Source organism: Cornus florida, unplaced genomic scaffold, assembly GCF_030987335.1.
Source record: "Cornus florida cultivar Cherokee Brave unplaced genomic scaffold, ASM3098733v1 CherokeeBrave_3.0.0_Hap2_Chr08, whole genome shotgun sequence".
Taxonomy (NCBI): domain Eukaryota; kingdom Viridiplantae; phylum Streptophyta; class Magnoliopsida; order Cornales; family Cornaceae; genus Cornus; species Cornus florida.
The window spans coordinates 24053357-24079619 of NW_026775578.1; the positions used below are offsets into that span (position 1 = coordinate 24053357).

Sequence of the window (26263 nt, forward strand, 5' to 3'; positions counted from 1 at the left end):
AGGGACTCGCTTATTAATTCTCTATAAATCTCCCAATTTTAAAGATCTCCTGAATTCTAAATAAGAGGGAGTTCTTGATACTAATTCAAATTCAATCAATGGGATTAAGTTTTTTTCCCAATTTGTTCTACCATAATACAAAGGCCATATTTGGTGTTAGTGAATGAAATCAAATGAAGTGGGAATAAAATGCTTTTGTTTTCATTCTTTAGTATGGTAACTAACTTTAAAGTTTGAATAATGATTCTTGTCCATTCTCCGAAAATAGTGATTCTCATCAATTCATTCCACTTTCAACTAAGGCCTAGTTTGGTGCGCAGGAATGGAATGAAATGGGAATGAAATGCAAGTGAGAATGGAATGAGAATAAGAATAGAATGGAATCGCAAATCTCATTCCACTGTTTGGTTATGATGCTGTAATGGAATGTTTATTACCATTCCAATGTTTGATTAAACTATCTTAAATCCTAGAATATAATGAATTTTTCCCAAAATACACCTGTAACTTATGACTCACATTAGTCTAACAAAAATCAACTCAAAAAGGGGAAAAAATTAAAACAAAAAATAAGTCTTAAACAATTACAAACTATAATTATTTAAGAAAAAAATTGTAGCTCAATTTTATTTTTGCAACATTTTCCAGAAAACTATTTAATTTAACCAAATGCATATTGAAATATATATATATACATATATATATATATATATATATATATATATATATCAACCAAACAGAAATTGAAGATCAAGTACAGAACTGAGAACCAGTGCCTAACCGGTAAACAGAAATTGAAAATCAAATATGCAGAAAACTATCAACCAAATTCCTATTGAAAAATATATATATATATATATATACACACACACACACACACATACACATATACATATACACACCAAACAGAAATTGGAAAAAGTATACATCAATCTAAATTTTTCCTATTACACAAACCTTGTCCTCGCCGTCTAAACTCGCTAGATTGATTTCTTTACAACAATTGTTAAACAAAATTTCAGTCATAACATAATCTAATACCCGATACAATCTCAGGGTAATTCCAATCGTCCATCTTGTCACTATGCTTGCATCAACGGGCTTCACAATCACCTTCATCAACATTTAATCCACCCACCACCAGATATGACAGCCCAACCACCTGCCTCCGGTGCCGGCAGTGATGGCCTCTTCGCCGGAGCTTGTCAATCTGGTATAGACATCTGTTATAGAGAGAGTTTTAAAGGAAGAGGAACGATGAGCGGCAGATCGAGAGGGAGAGAAGTGAAATATGGGCATGAGATATAGATAGAGAGTATAGAGTCAGTTATAGAGAGAAGTGATATAGAGAGATAAACTAGAGGCAGAGATAGGCGACGTGATATAGAGAGAGAGTAAATATTTGGGAATGATATACAGAGAGAGTAGAGAAGCAGAAGGAGGCCATGGAAGATTTCTAGGTTTCCAGCGTGATGTGTGAGAGTTGTTTAGGCTAAAAGGATTTTTTTGTCTTTAATTATTTTATTTTAACTTTAGTTGGGATTCTTGGAAATGGAATGGGCCATCCTTCATAAAGAGGAATGGTTTTGTTAGAATGGACATTCCCACGGAATGACTTGGAATGCTCATTCCACTTTTAATATGGCACACCAAATAAGAGAAAGGAATAAAAAAGTGGAATGCTCATTCCATTCTATTTTCATTCCATCACACCAATCTAGACCTAAAGGAATAACCATTCTATTCCTACTTAAAAAATAATAATAATAAATAAATAAATAAATAAAGCATTTAATGAAACATCGGCTACAAACATATATATATACATATACATATATATATATATATATATATATATGTTTTATAAAAATATAATATTTTTCTGTGCAACCAAACATGGGAATGAGAATGAAATGACCATTCTCATTTCCATTCTCATCCATTATCTGATTCATTCGATTCTCACTTTATTTCATTCAATCACATCAAACTAGCCCAAAAATCAAGAGGGTAGATGATTGATACAAAATCTAAAAGTAGTGGTACTAACTGAACAATTCTAGAAGCTTAGGGATGTTTCTGGTAAATAAATTCTAGAACATACCGTCCTCTTCAGCAATTAACCGTCATTTATTCAAGTGGCATGAGTAAGAACTCTCTAGAACTATCGAGATATCACCTTATCACGCTATATAACCACTTGTCGTTAACAGATTCGGTGCACCTTTCCTCTGATATTCGTTACATTTTCTTTGCGAATAACTCACTCAGTCTCCAAACGCTCCAAAATGTCGCTGATTCCACACATTTTCGGCCGCCGATCGAACGTGTACGATCCATTTTCTCTCGAGGTCTGGGATCCCTTCCAGGGATGGCCATTCGACAACAATTCCCGGTCAATTTCCGATCGGTTCAGCTCCAACTTCCCCTCTGAGACGGCATCGTTTGCTCACGCGAACATAGACTGGAAGGAGACTCCGACGGCTCACGTGTTCAAGGCGGATGTGCCGGGGCTGAAGAAGGAGGAGGTGAAGGTGGAGGTGGAGGACGACAAGATCCTCCACATAAGCGGCGAGAGGAACCGCGAGCAGGAGGAGAAGGGCGACGCCTGGCACCGCGTGGAGCGGAGCAGCGGCCGGTTCATGCGGCGGTTCAGGCTGCCGGAGAACGCCAAAGTCGATCAGGTGAAGGCGGCGATGGAGAACGGTGTGCTCACCGTGACGGTTCCGAAAGTGGAGGCCAAGACGACCGATGTGAAGTCCGTTGAAATTTCTGGCTGATTTATGTGAGTTGGAGTGGGCATATGTTTGTTAGGGTTTGGTGTGTAAATCCATGGGTTGGAATATCTGAATTTTGGTTTGTATCTGTAGATGCTTATGGCTTGAATATAATTAGGGAGTGAACTCTGTTCTCAACTTTATTTTGTAATTTGTAATTGTGTGTTGTATTTTTTTTTTTCGTACTAAATGTAGCTACAAATTAGTGGGATTGGTGTGGTTGAGGAATATATTGGAGTGAAAGTCACCTTATAAGACATTTAATTGAAATCCAAAATGACTACCAATTCAGAATTAATTCTAAACTTCTTAATTTAAGTCTAATTTGGTGGTGGTTTTAATTGACTTAAAACTGCAAATGTCTAAGGTGATTATTTTATTTTTCAATCAAAATTCAGTTCTCGTTTAGATTAATCAGTCTTAAGAACAGAAATTTTGTGGACATGCAAATGGTATATGAGATTCCTTTGTGCTTGTATGATTGCAGACTCATCTGCTCAAGGCTTTCCCAATTTTATTAATGAATTATCTTGCCTTTTCGTCAATACATAAATAAATAGTAAATAAACTCGAATCCATATTTTTAAAATTTTTCTACATTCACATACGGTTTGATGCCATTGTAACAAGATAGTCTCGTGCTCTGCCTCCCTGGCATCAATACAAAAATTATTAAATGACCTGAATCAATCTCTAAGTGACATACAAACAAATGTGGCTTTTGATGATGGGGATGATTCCAACAACACGGAAGGGGATGAATAGTTCAAAACATAGTTGTGAAAGGAACATCTAGGCTTCAAAAAAATTTCAGGCCCGTCAAGATTCAGTTGGAGTGTTTCAACTTATTATAGGCCGAATCAGACTAATTCTTTTTAGTAGGCTCCAACTTCAAAAAAAGGTGCACTTTATATTGTTTAATCATTTATACATACCATTTTTTTTTTTTTTATTGATTACTAAATTAAAAAGGTTCTATATTATATACTGTATTGTTTAATCTTATGAAATATTTGACAAAATTCATAAATTTATGGTTCGTTACTTACTTTAACTACAATTACAACTTGATTATGAATATATATAATAATATATGCATTATTATACACACACGCTTTACTTTGATCAGGCTCGCGCCCTTAGGCTCCAAGAGGCCTTCGGTGTCTTATTGCGCCTTGAGTTTTTAACAACTATTGTTCTAAATGTGTCATACATTTGTGCAAATATAGCATGACACTACAAATTTATGTTTTTTTTTTTTACATATATTTGTGTAGCTTAGCTACTAGTTAATGAACTGCTCAAGGGTTGAGTTTGAGAATTAATTATTTAAGTGAATTGATGATAGAATTAGTTGATAGCTTTATGTATCTTCAATTCTAAGAGAGGTCGGACAAGGTACAAAATTTTTATATTGTTATTTTTAAACATTGCCCTGTCAAAAGTGAAATTCTAACATTGTTAATGTGTCTAAATTTCTTGTTAAGATTAAAAGAAAAAATGTAAAAAAAATTTAGATGGTGATGCTGGCGCTCCAAAAAAATTACAAATTATTTTATTAAATTAAAATGACAAAATAAACTTCAATCAAACTTTCTTATACTACGTCTCTCTTTTCTTCCTTTCTCCTTGACTTTTCTCTTCTCCGCCAAACCCTAATGTTGTTTTCTTTATTCAACTATGAGTTTTTGATTCATGAACAAGAGATGTGGAAGATATTGTACATGTCGATACAACCATTTATTCTCTCTAAAGTAAGCCTAAAAGGAGTGTTTTTTCTTTTTTTTTTTTTTTTTTTTTTTTGTCCCGATTCTAGGGACGATGCCAATTTGATAACACCCTTTAATCTTTTTATTGTTATGTGATCGACTTTATATTTGTAGTTAAAGTAGATTTTGCATTTAAATTTATAATCTGCTGCTTAAATTTAAAAAAAAAAAATAGAGAATTGAGGAAGAATCCGAAATTACCAAGTGGGAGGGGAAAAAAAGTTGAACAGGTTTGCTACAAGAATTGTAACAGTGAGTTTCATATATCTACCTTATTAAAGGAGTGAAAGCATTATCAAACCTAAAAAACATAATCCGCAATCACTCAGTTGTAAAAAATTCTTTTATTGATATTTTTAGTAAAAAAAAAACCCCTCAAGTATAATGAAGGGTCATTTTAACTGACTTCAGTTTGAGTTTGAGTGACTGTGTGAGAAATTTTTTTGGACCAAATTACACCTTAATAGAATATTCTTTAAAAAAAAATTATTTATTTTTTTCTTTCTCAAGAAAGCCTTCTCAAAATTCAGACCATTTATAATCAACCTTTTTGAAAGTTTGGTACTGTCTAAAGGACTTTAGATAAATGAAAAAGCCTCAAAATTGTACAAAATTCACACTGCACATACATATTGATTATTGAATACGATGGGCCTTGCCACTATGTCTGCAACTTGAAGCACCAACAATTTTTTGGAAAACAAGAACATAGTAGCTCTAAACTATCAATCCAAGATAGATTTAATACAAAGATAATGCATTCAAGAAAGTCTGGGTGGTGCTTTCTCTCTCTAGATGTGTTCTCGATGGGGGTTCGTTTGACGAAATCATGTCGCCGACAAATACCGACTCCTACGTGGATGTCTCCATGGCCACTAAAATCACAGTATTATTTTCCACCAAAACAATCGGTGACAGAAATTCGCCGGAAGCAGAAGAGATTGACGGAGTCAAGACGTCAGCCACGGATCCTAAACATGTTGGGTTAGAATCCGATTACAGATCCGACAATATTACAGATCTATGAATAAATGTACACACTTCATGCATCTACGTGTATATATGCAAAACTTTATTGGTTTTGTACCAATTGATATGTGCTTTATCACCAAGCATAACATCATTTGCACATCTATATCTATCAATAAATCTACACAACTGCATCTATATATATATATATATATATATATATATATATTGTCATCTTGGAAGCAAATGTGAAGTTTACATAGATTGGTTTTTGTGCCAATTGATATGTGATTATCCCAACATAAAATTCATTAGATGTACATCTATATATATATATATATATATATATATTGTCATCTTGGAAGCAAATGTGAAGTTTACATAGATTGGTTTTTGTGCCAATTGATATGTGATTATCCCAACATAAAATTCATTAGATGTACATCTATATATATATATATATATATTGTCATCTTGGAAGCAAATGTGAAGTTTACATAGATTGGTTTTTGTGCCAATTGATATGTGATTATCCCAACATAAAATTCATTAGATGTACATCTATATATATATATATATATATATATATATATATATATCAAAAAATCTACACATGGAATACATATAAATATATAATGCTTGAAGCCAAAAAAATAAAAATAAAAAATGAAATTTAGTTAAGATTAATTTGGTTTTGTGGCAATTAATGACAGGGTGATCAAGCTTCCATTATTGGAGGAGCCATAGAGTTTGTTAGAGAATTGGGTTTTGCAAGAGGAAGGTGAATGACACTAAGGTGGACGATCGACTTGGTGGTGTAAGTGGTTCATAGTCCAAGCAAGAAAAAGAGAGGGCACTCAACAAAAAAAGAAAAAAGCAAAAAGTCGACGGTGGTGGGTACTTTAGTAATAATATTTTGATATTAAGGGTAATTTAGTCCGAAAAATTTATTCACTCAATCACTCAAACGGAAGTTAGTTAAAATGACTCCCTCATGATACATGAGAGGATTTTCTGTTAAAAATATTCATATGAGTTACTTGCAACAGAGTGATAGAAGGGAATTATTAGCAATTCACCCAAAACAATATTATTGGGATAATTAGTCTATTTTAAATTGGATTTGCATAGTTTAATTTTGTTTAGTGTAATAGCAAAAAATTGGATTAACAAACATAAAAACTTTCTAATTACCTAATAAAAAAATTCAAATATTAGACTGTATTGGTCCGCAGATACTATCTAGGGCTGCAAATGAGTCGAGCCGAACTTTACCATGTTCGGGCTCGACTCGCCTGTGCCAGGAGTGGGCTCGGGTGAGCCTGGTCAAACCTGGCTCAAGCTTGGCTCGCCAGAACTTCAGCAAGCTCGGGCTCAGCTCGACTCGAGCTTGCCTTAAAAAAATAAATAAATAAAATAAAAATTTAAAATTAAAGAAAAGCTTTAGATCTGATAAGCTTTAGATCTGTAGCAATTGTTTTCAACTAATCATTTGGAATCTATGAATCCATCACTACATTTCTTTAACTGAATGCCATTCTACGCTATCTTCCTCTAATTCTATGCATTAACATGCACTAAAATGATATTGAGATCTCATAAGAGAAAAGAAACCCAAGAAAGAGATTTGAGAGACAAAATCTGTGGATATCGTCACTGATGAGCGAGAGGAAGATGTGTTGAATTGAAAGGGATTAGAGAGTCGGCCAGTAAGAGAGGAAGAAGGATGCGTGAAGGTCACTTGTCCAGTAAGGCAAGAAAGAAGGATATCTATTGCGGCTGGATGTGGAAACTCAAATAGTCAAATGTAATCTACGGTTGGATACATATATATATATATATATGTATATGTATGTATGTATATGTGTATATATATATACGTGTGTGATGATAGGGTAAACAGATTAGTGGAGTTGGGTTTAAGTTAAAAGAATTTGGACTTAATGAAGAATAAAGTTGGGCTTATGAACGGACAGTTTGGACTAAATTTATATTATATGGGCTAATAAAATTGTATAGAAATTTTTTTAAAAATAAATAAATAAATCTTTTGGTAAACGAGCCTGTTCACAAGCCTAACGAGCCGAGCTTGGCATTGCTCAAGCTCGGCTCGTTTAGTAAAGAGCCCAAAAAATGTGTTTAAGCTCGACTCGTTTACTAAAGAACGAGCCGAACCGTTCATTTGCAAGCCTAATTCTATCTCCCCCAAAAAAATATATATATATATATTTGCTTATAAAGGTCCCAATTTGTTCTACCATAACACAAGAGTCAAGAGAGTTAGATGATAGATACAAAATTTAAAAGTAGTGGTACTGATTAAATAATTCTAGAAGGTTAGGGATGTTTCTGGTAAATAAATTCTAGAACATACCGTCCTCTTCAGCAATTAACCGTCATTTATTCAAGTGGCGTCAGTAAGAACTCTCTAGAACTATCGAGATATCACCTTATCACGCTATATAACCACTTGTCGTTAACAGATTCGGTGCAACTTTCCTCTGATATTCGTTACATTTTCTTTGCGAATAACTCACTCAGTCTCCAAACGTTCCAAAATGTCGCTGATTCCACACATTTTCGGCCGCCGATCGAACGTGTACGATCCATTTTCTCTCGAGGTCTGGGATCCCTTCCAGGGATGGCCATTCGACAACAATTCCCGGTCAATTTCCGATCGGTTCAGCTCCAACTTCCCCTTTGAGACGGCATCGTTTGCTCACGCGAACATAGACTGGAAGGAGACTCCGACGGCTCACGTGTTCAAGGCGGATGTGCCGGGGCTGAAGAAGGAGGAGGTGAAGGTGGAGGTGGAGGACGACAAGATCCTCCACATAAGCGGCGAGAGGAACCGCGAGCAGGAGGAGAAGGGCGACGCCTGGCACCGCGTGGAGCGGAGCAGCGGCCGGTTCATGCGGCGGTTCAGGCTGCCGGAGAACGCCAAAGTCGATCAGGTGAAGGCGGCGATGGAGAACGGTGTGCTCACCGTGACGGTTCCGAAAGTGGAGGCCAAGAAGACCGATGTGAAGTCCGTTGAAATTTGTGGTTGATTTATGGTCAGTTGGAGTGGGCATATGTTTGTTAGGATTTGGTGTGTAAATCAATGGGTTGGAATATCTGAATCTGTATATGCTTATGGCTTGAATATAATTAGGAAGTGAACTCTGTTTTCAACTTTATTTTGTGATTATGTAGCTACGAAATAGTGGATTAGTGAGGTTGAGGAATCGATCGGGGGTGAAAGTCACACTATATGAGACATTGAATTGAAATCCAAAATGTCTACCAATCCATAGTTAATTTGATTCTAAACTCCTTAATTCAAGTCTAATTTGGCGGTTTTAATTGACTTAAAACTGAAAATGTTAAGTTGATTATTTGTTTTTTCAATCGAAATTCTGTTCTCGATAGTAACAACTTGAAGAACAGAGTTTGGTTTGGAGTTAGGGTTTCAATCAACTGGTTTTTAGAAAGGCAATACTCATGGTTTCATAATGAAATTTTGATAGAGTCTTCTTCCGGGGATGTAGAAGTGGTGGCGAAAGCTGGGAATGATGGCGTTTGCAGATTTTCAGGTTTGTTTAGCTGGGAATCGAAGTTTTTAGGTTATCTCCGTGAAGCTAATATTGTTGCTCACCAACTGACATTTAGCAGGGTGGCCTCTTAGGAGTAGACTTGAAAACCTTTTTGGTTTTTATATTTCTCTTGCATTCAAAGTTGTATGATTGGAGACTTATCTGGTCAAGTTTTAGGCTTTCCCAATTATATTAATGAAATATCTTGCATTTTTGTCAAAAATTAATAAATAAACTCAAATCCATAGTATCAAAATTTTACGTTCACATAAGCTTTGACGCCATTGTAACAAGATGAACTTATTTTTTTTTAACTTGATGCGGACATGGAAATTATCATATCTCACTTATAAGGTGATATGCAAATAAATGTGTTAATTTTATTTTTTACCATTCTTTTTTTTCGATGTGTCAAATAATGATTGGTCATATTACTCTCGAGTGAGATCCAAGATAACATGTTAGAAAGATTTTTAGAGTTTGTAAAATTTTGTTAACATTTAGAGCCTGTAAAATTTCCTTAACATATTCGTACACTCACTTTTTATCCTTTAAAAACTTAACCTTCAGCGTTTTACTTTAAAAGATAAAGAAATATCACTAAGTCACAAAACCTAGATAAAAATTACAATTCTTCTTCTTGTTAGCTACATTTCATTAATATGAGTAATAAATAATAATAATAATAATAATAATAATAATAATAATAATCATTATAATAATTACTGTAAGCTTGCTTATTAGCCCGTTAGCTACTGCCACATAATTAAAGTTGATAGCATTCCCATTGCAATTTATTTGTGGAAACAACAATTGGTTATAAATATGTAACACTCATGTCAATAAGTTATAATTTATACTCCATTTGTCTTAAAATACATGTCCACATTGAATTACAATCTGAAATGCATATTGTGTTCATATTTTTCTAATTTAGTAATTGTGGTTAGACATTTTTTTAATAATAGCAAAGCAGGACTGTTGTACCAGAAAATGTGCACGAGATAAAGAAAACAAAATTAAAAATTGCAATCCAATGCCAATAATGTGATCCACTTTAGAAAAATGTGCACGAGAGATAAAGAAAACAAAATAAAAAACTGCAATCCAATGCCAATAATGTGATCCACTTTAAAAATTTAGGTATGTCTCCCTAATAAAGATAATGTAAGGGATGTATCCCACGGTTCCAACATGGCAAACCCTAATATTTACTAGTAGGGGTGGAATAAATGTAAGGGACGTATCTCACGGTTCCATGTGGCACAACTTAACACTTGCTTGAGATTCATGTAAGTCGTGTCAATAACCATTTACTCCAAAAGTTTAAACTGCTAGAGATGGTAGTACTTAAATATATAAATCCTTTAATACGCCCTCTTACGTGTAGCCTTCTTTTCTTTTGGTCCAATACGTAAACCAAAATATAGCCCTTAGTGGCTCTTTGTCCATTATACACATTCCTTATTTTCTTATCTTTACCATGCTTATATATAAACTCTTTGTACTCAAACAATAAACATATCTGAATAATAAAAATGTAACTCTTAGTGGTTCTTTGTCCGTGGATATAAGCCTTAGTACCGAACCATGTATATGTATATATTCTCCATCTTTCTCTCTTCCTTTTTTCCTGTTTACATTTCCCAGATGCTTGTAATCTAATCTAGAATTTGAGGGGCAGTACTGGTATTATTATCATTTCTTGGCTTAGTTCCGGCGTTGTTCCGGCCATTTTTCCCGGCGAGTTCCAGTTTATGTTCCTCGGCAAGATCTGGTTATTTTCCCAGCAAGATCTGGTCAATTTTCTGACTTTGTCCCAAACACATTCTCATCATATTTCAAGGTATTTCTTTAACAAGTTGGACATTCATGATATTCATGCTCTAACTTGAGGGAGTGTTGAAATATATAAATATTTTTATATAATTGTGGAGCAAAATCTTTCACCAATCGTGATGATTCGATCAATTTTTTCTAAATATAAATATTTTTATATAACGACAGAAGCAAAATTTTTCACCAATTATATTGCCTCATTTCACTATTGTACACATTTTTATTTTCTTATGCTTTTTCTCTTCACTCGTTTTTTATTTACATTTTTTTATTTTCGCATCTAAATTTAACAAGTTGAGCGGGTGCCTCACGTAACCTATGTACTCAATAAAGTCATGATGACCAATAAAGTCATGATGACACTACGCTACCAGGGTAGGCCCAAGCTCAGACCTAAGCCAATGGATGGGAGTATAAAAAAACAGGGCACCCATGCGTTGGGGGCATTAAAAACTTTCAGAGAAATTCATTGTAAAGACTGTTATTTATTTTCCATCACATTCTATATTTAAATAATTATTTATTTTTCATCACATTTTTTAGTTAGATATCAATCCTGTTAGTTTGTATTCTTGATTGTAATAAACAACCTCCGCATATACTCAATTTTCAATGATTTTTGTTTGTTTTTTTTAGAAATTTTTAGGTGGCCCTCAGCCAATGACCATTAAACATTTAAAAATATAAAATAAAAAAACTGAAAAAATTTACAAATTCCCCTTGCAATTGTTTACCTGTCCGATGAAGGTCAGCAATGAGCTGTATTGTGAGGGCACTTCCGTCAATACAAACAGGATATGATCAATCTAAATCAGACCGATCATTATATTAATATTCAAATAATCCAACGGTAAAAGACAACACTCTATATAAAGTTATATAAACCATCTGCCTAGAAGTTAGGGATATTAATTTTTACCGTCCCATCCCTCTCACTAATAACAGATATAGGAATACTTTTTATACTGTTGGGGGAGGCATAGATATAAATTTTGTACCCGTTACAGGTCATGGGGTGGGTAAGGATTCAGTATACATATCTTAGGGGTCCCGGCCCGCCCTGCTCCGCCCCACTAAGCATATAATTGTATTTAATATATATATATATATATATATATATATATAATATTAATAACTTATCTTAGCCACTTACTAAGTTATTTATCTCTTATAATCCTAATTTGGGATATAAATTTAGTATTAAATTTGCTTTTGTTTTAGTTATGGTAGAAGTTAGAGCTTAAAACTTCTTGTAATTTGGTTGTATTAAATACATTTAAATAGCAGGAGCTTAACTTCTAAAAAGTAGGAGAAAAAAATTTGTTAGTGGGGCAGGCCCGGAGGCACAGTATTTCCCAACAGGGCGGGACTATACATGAAAATCTAACCCGTCGCGAATCTCAGGGCGGGTATGAACTTGACAAAAATTAAAAGGGTTGGTGCCCCGTTGCCATCCCTACTAGAAGTTTCTCAGAAACAGTCGTATATAGTAGCCGTGGTTGGAAACTGAAAACGCTCTGTTAGCACATAGCGCTCTCCGGTCGCCGCACTTCACTTTCCAAAGCCACAAATTAAGAGCAAATGGATAACCAAGCAGCGTCACTCCCTCCTCACGCGCTCATCTTCCCTATGCCGATGCAGGGTCACGTGAACTCCATGCTCAAGCTCGCCGAGCTTCTCTGCCTCTCCGGCTTCCACATCACCATGCTTATCTCCGACTACAACTACGATCGCCTCCAACGCCACGCCAACATACAATCCCTTTTCGATCGCTACCCCGGATTCGGCTTCAAGACCATCCCCGATGGCCTTCCCGACGACCACCCACGCTCCGGCGTTCGAACTATGGAGATCATGATGTCTCTCAAGGCCGTCGGAAAATCACTCTTCAAGGACTTGTTGGTTTCCACCGACCGCCTCAGCTCCGCCGGCCACCGCCGCCCGTTGACCTGCCTCATCATGGACGGCGTCTTCAGTTTCGCCGCTGAGGTTTGCGACGAAATGGAAATTCCGTTCATCTATTTCCGTACGGTAGGAGCTTGCTCCTTCTGGGCCAATTTCTGTATTCCCAATTTCATTGAAGCTGGGGAAGTTCCCCTCAAAGGTATGTTTCATTAGTGTTTGGTTCCCGAGAAAAAATCTTTTTATCACTGTGCTGAGATAGTAGTAATATATACTATTTGTTCAGGAAAGGGCATTGACTTACAGACGTATAAAAGGAGAGAAGAAATGGACTTGCCGGTGAAGAGTATTCCGGGCATGGAGGGTTTTCTACGGCGACGAGATCTGCCGGCGTTTTGCCGTGTGGACGAAGTGGATGACCCTGGTTTCCAAACCATCAGTATTGAGACCAGACGAACCACTAGAGCTCGAGCCCTGATTCTCAACTCCTTTGAAGATCTAGAAGGACCCATTCTCAATGAAATCCGTAATCACTGTCCAAATCTCTTCTCCATCGGACCACTCCACGCCCACCTCAAATCCCGACTCGCATCGGCCAATTCATCCTCCTCGACGTCGAATTCCTCCGGCAGTTTCTGGGAAGAAGACCGTGGCTGCATGACGTGGCTCGATTCACAGCCGTCCAAATCTGTGATCTACGTGAGCTTCGGGAGCGTCACGATCATGACGAGGGAGGAGCTGTTGGAGTTCTGGTATGGTCTGGTGAACAGTGGGCAGCGATTCTTGTGGGTCATGCGTCCGGACTCCATCACCGGAAAAGATGGGGAGCATCAGATTCCGGTGGAATTAGAAGAGGGCACGAGGGAAAGAGGGTACATGGTGGGTTGGGCCCCACAATTAGAAGTTTTGGACCACCCAGCAGTTTTTGGGTTTTTGACCCACAGTGGATGGAACTCCACTTTGGAGGGTATAGTTGCTGGAAAGCCCATGATTTGCTGGCCCTACTTTGCGGATCAGACGATTAATAGTAGGTTTGTGAGTGAGGTTTGGAAGGTTGGTTTGGATATGAAAGATACTTGTGATAGGGTCATAGTTGCGAAGATGGTCAAAGATCTGATGGAGGTGAGAAAAGATGAGTTTGATGAACGGTCTAATCAAATGGCCAAATTGGCAGAACAAGCTGTGAGCGAAGGTGGGACATCTTACAATAATCTGAACCGTCTGATAGACTTCATAAAATCGATGATTGTGTAAGCAAGCAAAAACATGTTTTTTGGTATGGCAAATTTAGAGTTCTTTTAATGCATCAATAAAATTATAAATATATTTAATGTTCCTGTAAATTCTTATTTCCGTTGAACTATTTGTATCTATATGCATTAGGATCCCCAATTCATGGATATCTCTGTTTGAGAAATAAAAATAAACGGATCAAACCATTTTATTCCTACTGTCTTTCAAATGTGATAAATGTTGGTTGATCTTATGTTTATGATTCAAAATATCCATTCCTATTTAAACCCTTTAAATTTCAATTGAAAGTTGCAATATGATTTTATTATTAAAAAAAATGAATTCAATACATTTCTTATGTACCCATGCTATATTGGATTTCAATTAAATTCCGAATCAACCTGTATTGATTGTCTATATTATGTTGTTGGTTGCAAGTATCATTGTTTCTTTATTTAACATTCATTTCTGAAGGATATCCACACCCTTTTTTTTTTTTTTTTAACATTCAATAAAAAAAAAATTCATTACAAATAAATAAATATCTAGAATCTTATTTCACTGTAAAAATACTAGAGTGAGATCCAAATGACATTTAAAAAGTATTAACTTTTTAGTTTTTTAACATGTAGTATCAGTCACACTAAGCCGTAGATGGTTTTAGAAGAATAGATTTATGCACATTTATTATCCATGACAGATTCTATAAACTAATAAAACCTGCCATGGATAGAATTAAACTCTCTCTCTTAATATATGCATATTTATACACTTTTCCACTTTTTACATTTTTTTTTTAATTTTTTTTTTATTTTATGGTATTTGATTGTTGTAAAATATTTATATACAAAAAAAATATTAAAATCTAACAAAAATTACTTACTCGTTAATTTTTGACAAATTATTTTACACGCCCGATGGACTTGACTTTAACTTATACTTAGATCTTTGCTTAACACCAAAAAATAAAATTTTAAAAAATATTTTACTAGAAAAAATATATATATTTTTTCACATAAAATATTTTACGTCAAAACAAACGAAAACTTATTGCAGACAAAAATGTTTCACTTTAGGCTTAACAAATGAGCTTGAATATTATATTATTTATTTATAATTAAACTTGTTTGTTTAATTGTAGAAATTTTTTATTCAGCTAAGTTATATTAGTGACTTGGTATGATTAATTGATTAGATACTGTAGATGTCTCGATATGCCAGTGATTGGTGAATTTTGGAAGTATCAGGTTTGACTCTTTACACGTACTAATCTAAGTTTTAATCCTTCTTACTTACCTTGTAAAAAATAAAATAAAATAAAATAAAAAAATTAATTAGATACTAATAGTAAAGATATAAGTTGGGCAGGCCCAACCCAACCTTAACCCAGATCTGGGCTCTCCCATAACCTGAACCCAATTATTTGGACTGGTCAGGCAGATTTAACGGGTCATTTCTTCTTCTTCTTCTTCTTCTTTCTTTAATTTTTATTTTTATTTTATTTTAATTTAATTTTTATTTTTTACACATATGCAAATCACATTTCCCTTTTTCCATGTTTTGTTTTTTTTTTTTTCACATATGCAAATCACATTTCCCTTTTTCCATGTTTTGTTTTTTTTTCACATATGCAAATCACATTTCCCTTTTTCCATGTTTTGAAACATCAAATTTTTCATGAAAATTTTATTTTTCAATTCATTAATACTTGTCATTTTTCTGGGTTGAATTTATTTAGCAGGGCAAAGGTAGAACATCTATACATCACTTAATCAAGCATATCATTTCTTGTGTATTACAATAGAAATCTTATAAAGGGACACAAAAAGCTAATTGAAATAATTTTAACGGTGCTTCTCTAATTTTCAAACTTAAAATCATGAAGAACAATAAATAAATAAAAATATGATGAACAAGTACTAATCAATTTTCAATTTTAATATGAATTTTGATTATGCATGTGAGAACCAAATTTGCTAACTTACAAAATCTGAATGTTTTTTTTCGCTCATTTTGTGTGAATATATATATATATATATTGGTTTTTTTTTTTTTTTTTCAAAAATTAGGTAATATATGTGCTAAAATCAGAAACCAAACCAAATCTAAAGGTTCACGTATTTGGATTAAGAGGAGGGAAAAAAAAAACAGCAGTTTTGAGATGCACATTGGGATACATAAAAAGAAAACAAGCAGATCTTAATAATTTCATGTAGCAGATCGATTGGAGATCTGGAAAGAGAAGAGGGAGAGAGAGAGGAGGAACAAAATCTGACAACTAAAAATAAAATAATAAGTTCATTAGAAAAATAAATATAAATTAGACATACAGTGAGTTAGACTGAAGTGAGTCATAGATTAGTACCGATTGGTGCGAAAAGAGGCAAAAGAATGGGAGGCGATCTAGAGAGAGAGAAAAAAAAAAGATGAAGAGAGAGAAAGTTAGGGTTCGTCAACTTATTGATTTAAGTGTGGGTTAGAATTATTCAGATTTGTAGGATTATTTAATTTCTGGTTTTGAGTTGGGTTTAGATTGAACTCAGCCCACCACGAATTGAGTCTGATTTGTAAATTGAAAAAGCTAAAATTCCAAAAATTTTGGGTTCCATACGGGTTGGGCTGGGTTAGATCGTCTAAGTTGACACGTAGTGATAGAGTTCACTAAAACAAAACACTTTTACTTACAAATTTATGACATAGATAACGAAGAATTAAAAGTACAAGGAAATGTAGACTCTATTATCACCCAAAAAAAAAAAAAAAATGTGTTGATATTGCCATTCCAAATTCCACCTCTTATGCTCCATTATCTTTTAGTATTAAAGTAAATCACTATTTTATCCTCATTCAAATCCTTTCTTCAAGAGAAATTCCATGTATCTATATATCCATGTTAATGTCTTGCTGGAATTGATGGAGAAGGGGATGAGACGTGACTGGTGGGTTTTGGGTTAGAGGGGATAGGTAAAGACAAAGTCGGGAATTTCAAAGGGATGCACGAGAACACGTTCGAGTAGACGTTGGAGAACTTGTGTTTTAGGTGTCTAAGCCAACAACGGATCCATGAATTGTCAATGGATTTGACCAATATTTATATGGGTGAGCTAATAGCCTAATACTAATAATATATATATATATATATATATATATTTGGGCTATGCTAAAATTGGCTATAGGAAAAAAAAAAAAAAAAAAAATTTGGTGGGCTGGATCCGCTAGTGGTCTAAGCTGTAATATTTTCCTCCTGCTCCATGAGGTGAGTATGACACCATTTAATTCATAATCTATCTGAATCACTAGTGTATAAATCCCAAACATATCTAAGAATGCTTACTTTGTTTGAGAGCTCTAAGTTTGGGATGTTGTCCAAAAATACGGTCTGATTATATTATACACTATAATACTCTTTATTTAAATATTATCTGTAAAAATATAATGTTTATATATATAATTATTATAAAATAATATATATATATATATATATATATATAATTACTTATAATATATAGTTTAATAAAATAAAATAAAATATAAATAAAGGAACCTGATTAAAAGTCGAGGTTAGAATTTGATTCTATATCCTTAAGACAGATTCGCCCCGCTATAGTGCTAACGAACTCAGTGGCGTCTATCTCCCAGGATACAACGACTTGTTTTCCTTCGGTAGTAGCACTACAAACCAAATGAATAGGCGAATCGGCTCGGTATAGTACTCTCTGACTCGAACTCGGACTCTGAGTGACTGACGAAGGTTCGAACCCAAATACTAAGGCTCGAACCCGCAGACTAAAGAAAGAAGGAGGAAGAAGAAAATTCAGAAGAAGAGAAAAATTCTCTAAATTTTGGTGTGATTTGCAAATGATCCAAAGGGGGGTATTTATAGGTAGCAAGGTGTCTTTTCGGGTGGGTGCAACCATAGGTTATGATGGTTCGGAAAAAGGTGCAATCCTTTGTAAAAAACTAAAAAGTGATTTTTTTAATTTAAATTTAAAAAACCAACCACCCTAAAAACCAACCATTTGTGAAACCCATTTAAATAAACCCAGCCCAAAAACAAGCCCAATCCAAAATTCCATTTAGTAAAAAGAATAATCGGACTTTACAATTAGGCTCAAGCCTAAGCCCAAATCCAAGCCCAAGCTTGACTTATTTAAACTTCAATTGGTTTCAACATTTTTTCCATTTAGGCTTATCAAACACTTCACTTTGGATCTAATTTCTCATTCACTTGGAAACGGATTTGAGAAAGTAAATATATCACGTTCATCTCCATGCAGAGAAGAACGCGCTCGTCTATAGATTCGCAAAAAATTCTTAGCGAAATCTATTCTAATTCTCATCCAAAGTTTATATTTTTAATGCCCCCGTTTCCAACAATCCCCCACATGAATGGAAATTTGCGCAGATTACAAATGAAGAAGATACAAACATTAGAGAGAATACTATTAGAAAGTAACTGCATCGGGATAGGTAGCTTTTGGTCTTGAACCTTTCTTAGTGTATTACTATCGGATTTACTGGCTAACTAGTGAACATGATGTCTTGAACTGTTCAGCCATTGATGTAAACCAAGACAATAGCAAACACACAATTCCTTCCTGCACAAAGTCGGTTCTCACGGTTGTGTTCATATGGCCCTGAACAACTCCTAGTATTTCATGAGCGCTCTAAAAAACATAGCCTTTAGAAGTTCTCATAAAAGAGGCCCCACTTCACACTCATATAGGTGACTTCTTATTAAGAGTATCTTACTATGCCCCACTTGAATTTTTCAAGGTATAAGAGTCATTAAAAGCATAGCTTATCCTACTCATCGCTGTAGGTAGCACTGTCTCATCATAGAAATGGGTAGAAGATTAAATCTTCCCAGTACTTCTAGTGAGCCATTCAGAATTTCTGTTGTCCATTTGAACCTAGATCTTGGGATCTCCAGTCAACTAGGTTGGGTTTCCATTAAGATGACTCATTAGCTTTCGGCTTTAATCCCATTCCCCTCGATGAACTATACTTGCTCTCTTGTCAAACCTTTTGTAAACGGATCCGCTAAATTATCTTTTGACCTGATATAATCTACTGAGATTATCCCACTTGAGAGCATCTGTCTAACGGTGTTATGTCGTCGACGTATATGTCGAGACTTACTGTTATACATATTACTTTGTGCCCTTCCAATTGCTGATTGACTATCGCAATGTATACATATAGCGGGCACAGGTTTAGGCCAATTTGAAATATCTTCTAAGAAATTACGAAACCACTCAGCTTCTTCACCAGCTTTATCCAAAGCAATAAATTCAGATTCCATAGTGGATCTAGCAATACAAGTTCGTTTTGAAGATTTTCAAGATATGACACCTCCTCCAATAGTAAAGACATAGCTACTTGTTGATTTAGAATCCTTCGTATCTGATGTCCAATTAGCATCATTGTATCCTTCAAGTACTGTTGGATATCTAGAATAATGTAATTCATAACTTATGGTATATCTTAAATACCTTAGACTGATTATTGCAGTCCAATGGTTCTTTCTTGGATTACTTGTATATCTACTCAATTTATTAACTGGGTATGCTATGTCTAGTCGTGTGCAATTCATCAAATACATTAAGCTTCTTATAATGCGAGAATACTCAAAAACTTATATGTTAGGACCAGTATTTTTCGATAAATGAAGATTTACATTAACATGAGTCTTTACTAGACTACCGTCTTCTTTATTAAACTTTTCTAATATTTTCTCAATATAATGAGATTGAGATAATACTAGACCATCTGATGTTCTAGAAATCTTGATTCCCAGAATGACATCAGCTTTGCCTAAATCTTTCATATCGAAATTTTTGGTCAACATCTTTTTAGTAGTTTTGATTATAACATCCTTACTATCCATTATTAGCATATCATCCACATATAGGCACGCAATGACATATCCAATTTGAGTGTTTTTCGCATAAACACATTTATTACACTCATTAATTTTAAAACCATTTGACAATATCACTTTGTCAAATTTTTCATGCCATTGTTTGGGTGCTTGTTTCAATCCATATAAGAATTTTACAAGCTTGCACACCTTCTTTTCTTTTCCTGGAACTATAAAACCTTTAGGTTGTTCCATATAGATTTCTTCCTCTAATTCACCATTCAAGAATGCAGTCTTAACATCCATTTGATGTATTTTTAAATTTTGCAATGCTGCAATAGCTAGTAACAATCTAATGGATGTTATTCTTGTGACTGGTGAATATGTATCAAAATAATCGAAGCCTTCCTTTTGTCTGTATCCCTTAACATCAAGTCGGGCTTTATATATATCAATTGAACCATCAGGCTTCATCTTCCTCTTAAAAATCCACTTATACCCTAAAGGTTTAGTCCCAGGAGGAAGATCCACCAGCTCCTAAGTATGATTTTGCATGATGGATTCAATTTCACTATTTATGGCTTCTTTCCATAAAGGAGCTTCAGGAGAAGACATAGCTTTCTTATAGCTTTGTGCCTCATTCTCCAATATATATGTTAGAAAATCAGGACCAAATGACTTAGACGTTTTAGCTCTTTTACTATGTTTAGGTTCTTCCTTATTTTCATCATCTATAGACTCTTGATCTATATTCTCTTGTATATTGTTATTAGCAAAATCATGATTTCTTTTAAGATGATTTTTACATGGAAATATATCCTCAAAGAAATAAGCATTCCTTGACTCAATAATTGTATTGACATGAATATCAGGAATGTCCGATTTATGCACAAGGAAACGATATGCACTCTGATTTATGCACAAGGAAACGATATGCGCTATTATTCTGTGCATAGCCTATGAAAATACCATCAAAGGTTTTTGGTCCTATCTTAACTTTCTTAGGAGTAGGAACCGCAACCTTAGCTAGATACCCCCACACTTTTAAGAATTTATAGGAATATTTTTGACCTTTCCATAGTTCATAAGGTGTCACATTTGTTTTCTTTTGAGGTATTTTGTTGAGAACATAATTAGCAGAAAGCAAAGCTTCCCCTCATAAATTCTAGATTGAACCAGAACTTATCAACATAGCATTCATCATTTCTTTTAAGGTACGGTTTTTGCGTTCAGCAACACCGTTCTGTTGCAGTGAATAAGGAGTTATAGTTCGGTGAATAATACCATGTTCTGAGCAAATGTCAGCGGATGGTACTTCGTATTCATCACCTCTATCACTTCTAAACGCCTTTATCTTTTTGCCAAGTTGATTCTCAACCTCATTCTTGCAATGTTTAAACATTTCCAAGGCTTCATCTTTACTTTTTAACAAGTATACATAACAGTATCTTGTGCAATCTTCAATAAAAGTAATGAAATACTTTTTCCCACCTCTAGTTGGCACAGATTTAAAGTCACAGATATCACTGTGAATTAATGCTAGAGGTTCAGTACTTCGCTCTATAGGGTGAAATGAGGTTCTAGTCAAATTTTCTTTTACACATGTTTGACATTTTTGATTTAAATCAATACTAAATTTAGGTATAGACTCCATGTTAATTAATCTACGAATCGTTGATAAACGCCAAATATTGCATATTCAAGTGCCCTTGTTTGCATTAGTTAAGTCCATTAGTTGATAAAAATGTATAGTTTAGCTTTATTTGTTTGCTTTTGTCTACTTTCAGGTTGGTTCCCCCGAATATGATTAAAAGAACGGTTTTGACAATCCTTTGAAGGATCAGAACACGCCGTTGCTGGGGATCTTTATTTGAGCCAAGTTTCTTGAGTCAGCATGTGCGTGAGTTTTGCGGCCTTGCATTAAAAATGACGGCCGTGTCACCGGACCAATCAAAATGGCTAAAGTGAAGGCTAAGTGCTCTGAAGACAAGGCTCCGCGGGCGCTCGCCAATCACTTCAGAATGCTGCCTTCATCCGCGGGGCCCCGCAGTAATCCGCGGGCCCCCGCCGCCAGCTCTGCCGACGCCCGCCGTTTTGTCAAGTGAGCTCCCTCGGTTGCCAAGGACCCGCGGGCGCCCGCCAGTGCCCCGCAGGCCCCCGTCGATCTGCAGAAAGTAGATCACCTACTCCTGATTTCAAGCTGCATTTTGTCTCCTAAGTAATTTTTGTGGTCCTTATTGCTTCTAGGGTAGTTGGAGCTCGGGATTGTGTGGTGAGAGAGAGGATTTTGGCTTGATAAAAGAAATGAAGCATGTATTATTCCAGGTGGCATATTTTTGCTAAGTTCTAGAGGGAGAAAGAGGAGTTCTTGAGGGTTTGTGTATTTTGGGTCCTCTAGGTGCGAAAATGGAAGGTTTCTTCATCTCTTCTCCTTCTTCCATGGCTCCTATGGGTAACTAACTCCCTTTCTAGGGAGGTGATGAAGCCCTACATTGTAAGTATGCTCTAGCTTTTGGTTTATTTTGGGGAAAATGATGTATATATGTGACTACTTCACAATCTAGAGGTTATATGTGATGTAATGAATCTAATTTCTTATAAATAATTATGATGAATGTATTATCTTGTCTTAGATCTTATTTTCTGATGATTGTATGACTTGCATTTTAATAGTGACAATGGAAATGAGATTGTGAAATGAATTTCTTGGTATGTTGTATGAGAATCTTGATATTCTATAGCTTAGGACCTTCTTTGATGGACTATTCTTGACTCTTGACTTCATGTACTCTTACCATGTGATTAAAGGCTTGATAATCTCTAACTTAGGAAACATGTTTAAGACTACACCCTAGTTTAGGTAGTTCAAGCATGTGTAACTTTGATAGGTTATTCTTGCCATTAATTTCATGAATTTCTTGAAGGAATGTAGCAATTTTGTGTTGTAGCATTTCATAGTCACATATTTGTGTTGTTTCCCCTAAGTTTACCTCAATTAGCATGCTTATAGGGTAGGTAGTGGATTCACTTCTCTAGTCTTCTCTACGTATATCTCTTTCATCTAAGTTTCTTGTATATTATTGTTTTAAGCACATTTTAATTTCAAGTGACAAACCAAGCAAAACTCTATGTCCCTTGATCATTCTAAAAGTGATTTTAGACACTTTGGTTACCATAAACTAGTAGTCCCAGTGGTTCCACTTACCCAACTAATAGCCCTATTTTACAATGATTTGTGCTATTGCAAAGGTTGATGTATAATTGACAACTGATCAATCATATCATAATTAACATGTCCTAACCTACCATGCCACATATCAGATGACTCAATCATATAAGCAGAAGAAGCAATAGCTTTATTATTATTATTATTAACTTTGGGTACAATAGTCATTACATTGTGATAAGTGCTTAAATGTTGCACATTTTAGCACCTAAGTTAGGGTATTTCAGTCGTTGTAGCTATCTTAATTTCATGTTTTAGTCCTAATTTATGTTTATGTGTATTTCAGGGTAATAAAGTTAAACTGAGCTAAGAACGGTCCATTAAAGCCTTTTTAGAGTCAATCAAAGATATTCAGAAAAAGCTCAGAAAATGGCAAAAAGGAGGTCGCAGCCCATTGCTCGTATAGTGTGTTTATTCTTCAAAAGCGGTCAATCTCAGGCTTTTGATGATGTTCCCAAAGATGAAGAAGCAAACTAATGAGTTCGGGGCTAAAATGGAGCTAAATAGGGCTTAAAGGAAATTTTCAACTCTGGGGGGATCGATCCCCAGGGTGGGGGATCGATCCCCCAGGACTTAGCAACATTACAGTTTTTATTTAATTTTTGGGCTCATTTTGGGAACTGTTGGGCTTTAATGAGATTGTTACTTAAGGCCCAGTGAGCCATTAGATTAGGGTTAGTTTTAGTTTTTATTTAGGTAAAGATTATTAGAAAAAAAAGAGAGTTTTATTTTATTTATTTTTCTGTATCGTAGTATCGTATTTTCTCTCTGGAAAAACACGCGAAGAAAGGGAAAAAGAAGAACAGGTTAGGGTTTGGAAGAAAAGTTCAGAGAAGATGAAGCAGATGATGGGGATTGTCCTATCTTCGACTCCATCAACCATGAGTGGCTGATTCTTCTACTTAGGGTTGGATAAACCCTAAGCATGTAACCTATTCTCTCTCTCTTTTCATACTTTTTGGGGATTAATTTATGTAATTAGTGTATAGTCTTGAATATTATGAATTAAATTCTTCCAATTGATTATCTGTATTAATCTCATATTGTCTTATGTGCGGTTGATTGATAAACAAATTTTACACACGAATTCTTTGTTAATTGATTCTTGTGATGGCTATGCATGGTATTGCTTAGTTGTAATTGTGTTTCAAATTGATGAAAAATGCTTACATTTGATGGATGGTACTACATGTTTAGGTTAATTTGTTGTTTAATTAGTTTTAAATTCATGTCTAATTAGTTTAATTTAAGTTTAATTAATTTAATTGCAATTCAATTATTAGGTAAGTAGACCATCCATACTTATGTTTGAATTCCATACTTTTTGTCACAATTGCATTATCTTCTAGATTAATGTGTGTTAAATTTGTAACTTGGATTGATAAATCATGCTTTGAATGGGTGAATTGCACTACACTTAGTTTAATTGTCATTAGGTAGTTGATTCATGCTTGAAATTGATGGTTTACACTTTTCATTGCTCTTGTTAGCCACATATAGATTACATAGTATTATTTCCCCAATTAGTTGAAAGTGAGTGAGTTAGGGAATGTGCTTAGTGGTGAATCCTACACCCTAAGTCTCTTTCCAATCTCTTAAACTCTATTTCTTTATTGCAATCATTTAGTTTAAAATTAGTTTTAATCACAAACAAAACCCTTTTGGCAATCACAGAAGCACTAAAGTATAATTCAATTCTGGAAAACCTATAATTGTTTAGATCTCTTGGGACGATCCCTGCTCACTTCATACTCCATAGTATAAGTGTTTAGTGGTTTTATAAATTTTAAAATATGGTGCCCACTTGACATTATTTCTAAACCTAAAGTGTTGTGCATTATTTTGTGCACACGCTCGGTCGCACCATAGTTTTGGCGCTGTTGCCGGGAATCTAACGGTTTTGAAGAATTGAATTAAACATTAGTTCTTTGTTGATTGTCTACTTTTAAGTCATTTTAATTTTTAATTTTTTTTTTATTTGATTTGTCAATTAGGTACTTGAAGCAAAGTGGAGCAAACGCTGGACTTAGAAGCAATTAAAAAAAAAAAATTGAAGTTGCTTAAGGACCATCTGTAAGTTCTCTTTAATTTTAGTACTTTAATTGTATACCAATTTGCATGCTTTGGACAGCCCAAGTGGAGGCTTAAATTGAATTGTTTTATTTTTAAGTCCAAGCATACCTTCTTGTAGAAGGCATCGGCCCGTGTGGAGGCATTTATTTGTTTTAAGTGCATTGATATTATTGAGGAGTTTGGGAACATCGTATGTGGAGGTTGAAATTTTGAAATGTTGATGTGTTGACTTGTTCTAGTGCATGCATGGTCGTAGATCACTTAATCGTCCTCTTGCTCCTGTAAATCAAAATCTCGAAATTTTTCTTCGGCGTTTAAGAAGTAGTACTAGGGATAGTCATCTTAATCTTTTAAATTTTGATCTTCCATCACCTTTAATGGAAGATCCAATTGAAGATCCCGTTGTAGATCTTGGTCATGTGGATCATAATGGTGTGCACCACCCACCACAAGTTCATATTGTGGATCCTCAAGGTGTGCATCCACCCTTGGGAATGCCACAACCAGTTAATCATGCGGTGCAACAACCTAATCTAGGGATGCCAAGGCCAAATGTTGTTCCCCCAATTGGTGAGCAACAACAACAATATGTTCAAATGGCATACCCTCAACAAGGTCAAATGGCATATCATCAACAAGGTCAAATGCCATATCCTCCTCTCAATCCTCTCAATCCTCCAATGGTCCTTAGGGATCGTTACACTCCAAATCAATATAATGCACCTACTTGCATTCAATTGCCAAATTTTCGTGCTCATCATTATGAGATTAAGGCTTCCACCATTAACATGTGCCCCCTTTTCTATGGGTTGAGCAATGAAGAGCCTTATAAACATTTAGATGAGTTCTTGGAAGTTTGTTCCACCGTGAAAATCACGGATGTTCCGGAAGAAGTCCTAAAAATGAAGCTTTTCCCTTTCACTCTTCGGGATAAAGCTAAATATTGGTTCAACAACTTGCGGCCAAATACAATCACCTCTTGGGCACAATTGCAACAAGAGTTCTTAAAAAAGTATTACCCCGCAAGTCGAACTGAT

At 34.9% G+C, this 26263-nt stretch overlaps 3 protein-coding genes across 3 annotated transcripts; all 3 read left to right on the forward strand.

Annotated features, from left to right (window-relative positions):
- Positions 1-2209: 2209 nt before the first annotated feature.
- Positions 2210-3007, forward strand: LOC132270866 (18.1 kDa class I heat shock protein-like). Its single transcript, XM_059772073.1, has one exon. The coding sequence runs from the start codon at positions 2289-2291 to the stop codon at positions 2778-2780; it is 492 nt and encodes a 163-aa protein (XP_059628056.1). The 5' UTR covers positions 2210-2288; the 3' UTR covers positions 2781-3007.
- A 4985-nt stretch (positions 3008-7992) lies between these two features.
- On the forward strand, positions 7993-8787 carry LOC132270868 (18.1 kDa class I heat shock protein-like). Its single transcript, XM_059772075.1, has one exon. The coding sequence runs from the start codon at positions 8074-8076 to the stop codon at positions 8563-8565; it is 492 nt and encodes a 163-aa protein (XP_059628058.1). The 5' UTR covers positions 7993-8073; the 3' UTR covers positions 8566-8787.
- Positions 8788-12366: 3579 nt separating this feature from the next.
- LOC132270867 (7-deoxyloganetic acid glucosyl transferase-like) lies at positions 12367-14279 on the forward strand. Its single transcript, XM_059772074.1, has 2 exons — positions 12367-13033; positions 13118-14279. The coding sequence occupies exons 1-2, from the start codon at positions 12511-12513 to the stop codon at positions 14083-14085; spliced, it is 1491 nt and encodes a 496-aa protein (XP_059628057.1). The 5' UTR covers positions 12367-12510; the 3' UTR covers positions 14086-14279.
- The last annotated feature ends 11984 nt before the right edge of the window (positions 14280-26263 follow it).

Coding starts and splice junctions, on each gene's coding strand:
- LOC132270866 (XM_059772073.1), top strand. CDS start 2,289: ATGTCGCTGATTCCACACATTTTCGGCCGCCGATCGAACGTGTACGAT.
- LOC132270868 (XM_059772075.1), top strand. CDS start 8,074: ATGTCGCTGATTCCACACATTTTCGGCCGCCGATCGAACGTGTACGAT.
- LOC132270867 (XM_059772074.1), top strand. CDS start 12,511: ATGGATAACCAAGCAGCGTCACTCCCTCCTCACGCGCTCATCTTCCCT. Junction 13,034..13,117: donor TGGGGAAGTTCCCCTCAAAG/GTATGTTTCATT, acceptor CTATTTGTTCAG/GAAAGGGCATTGACTTACAG.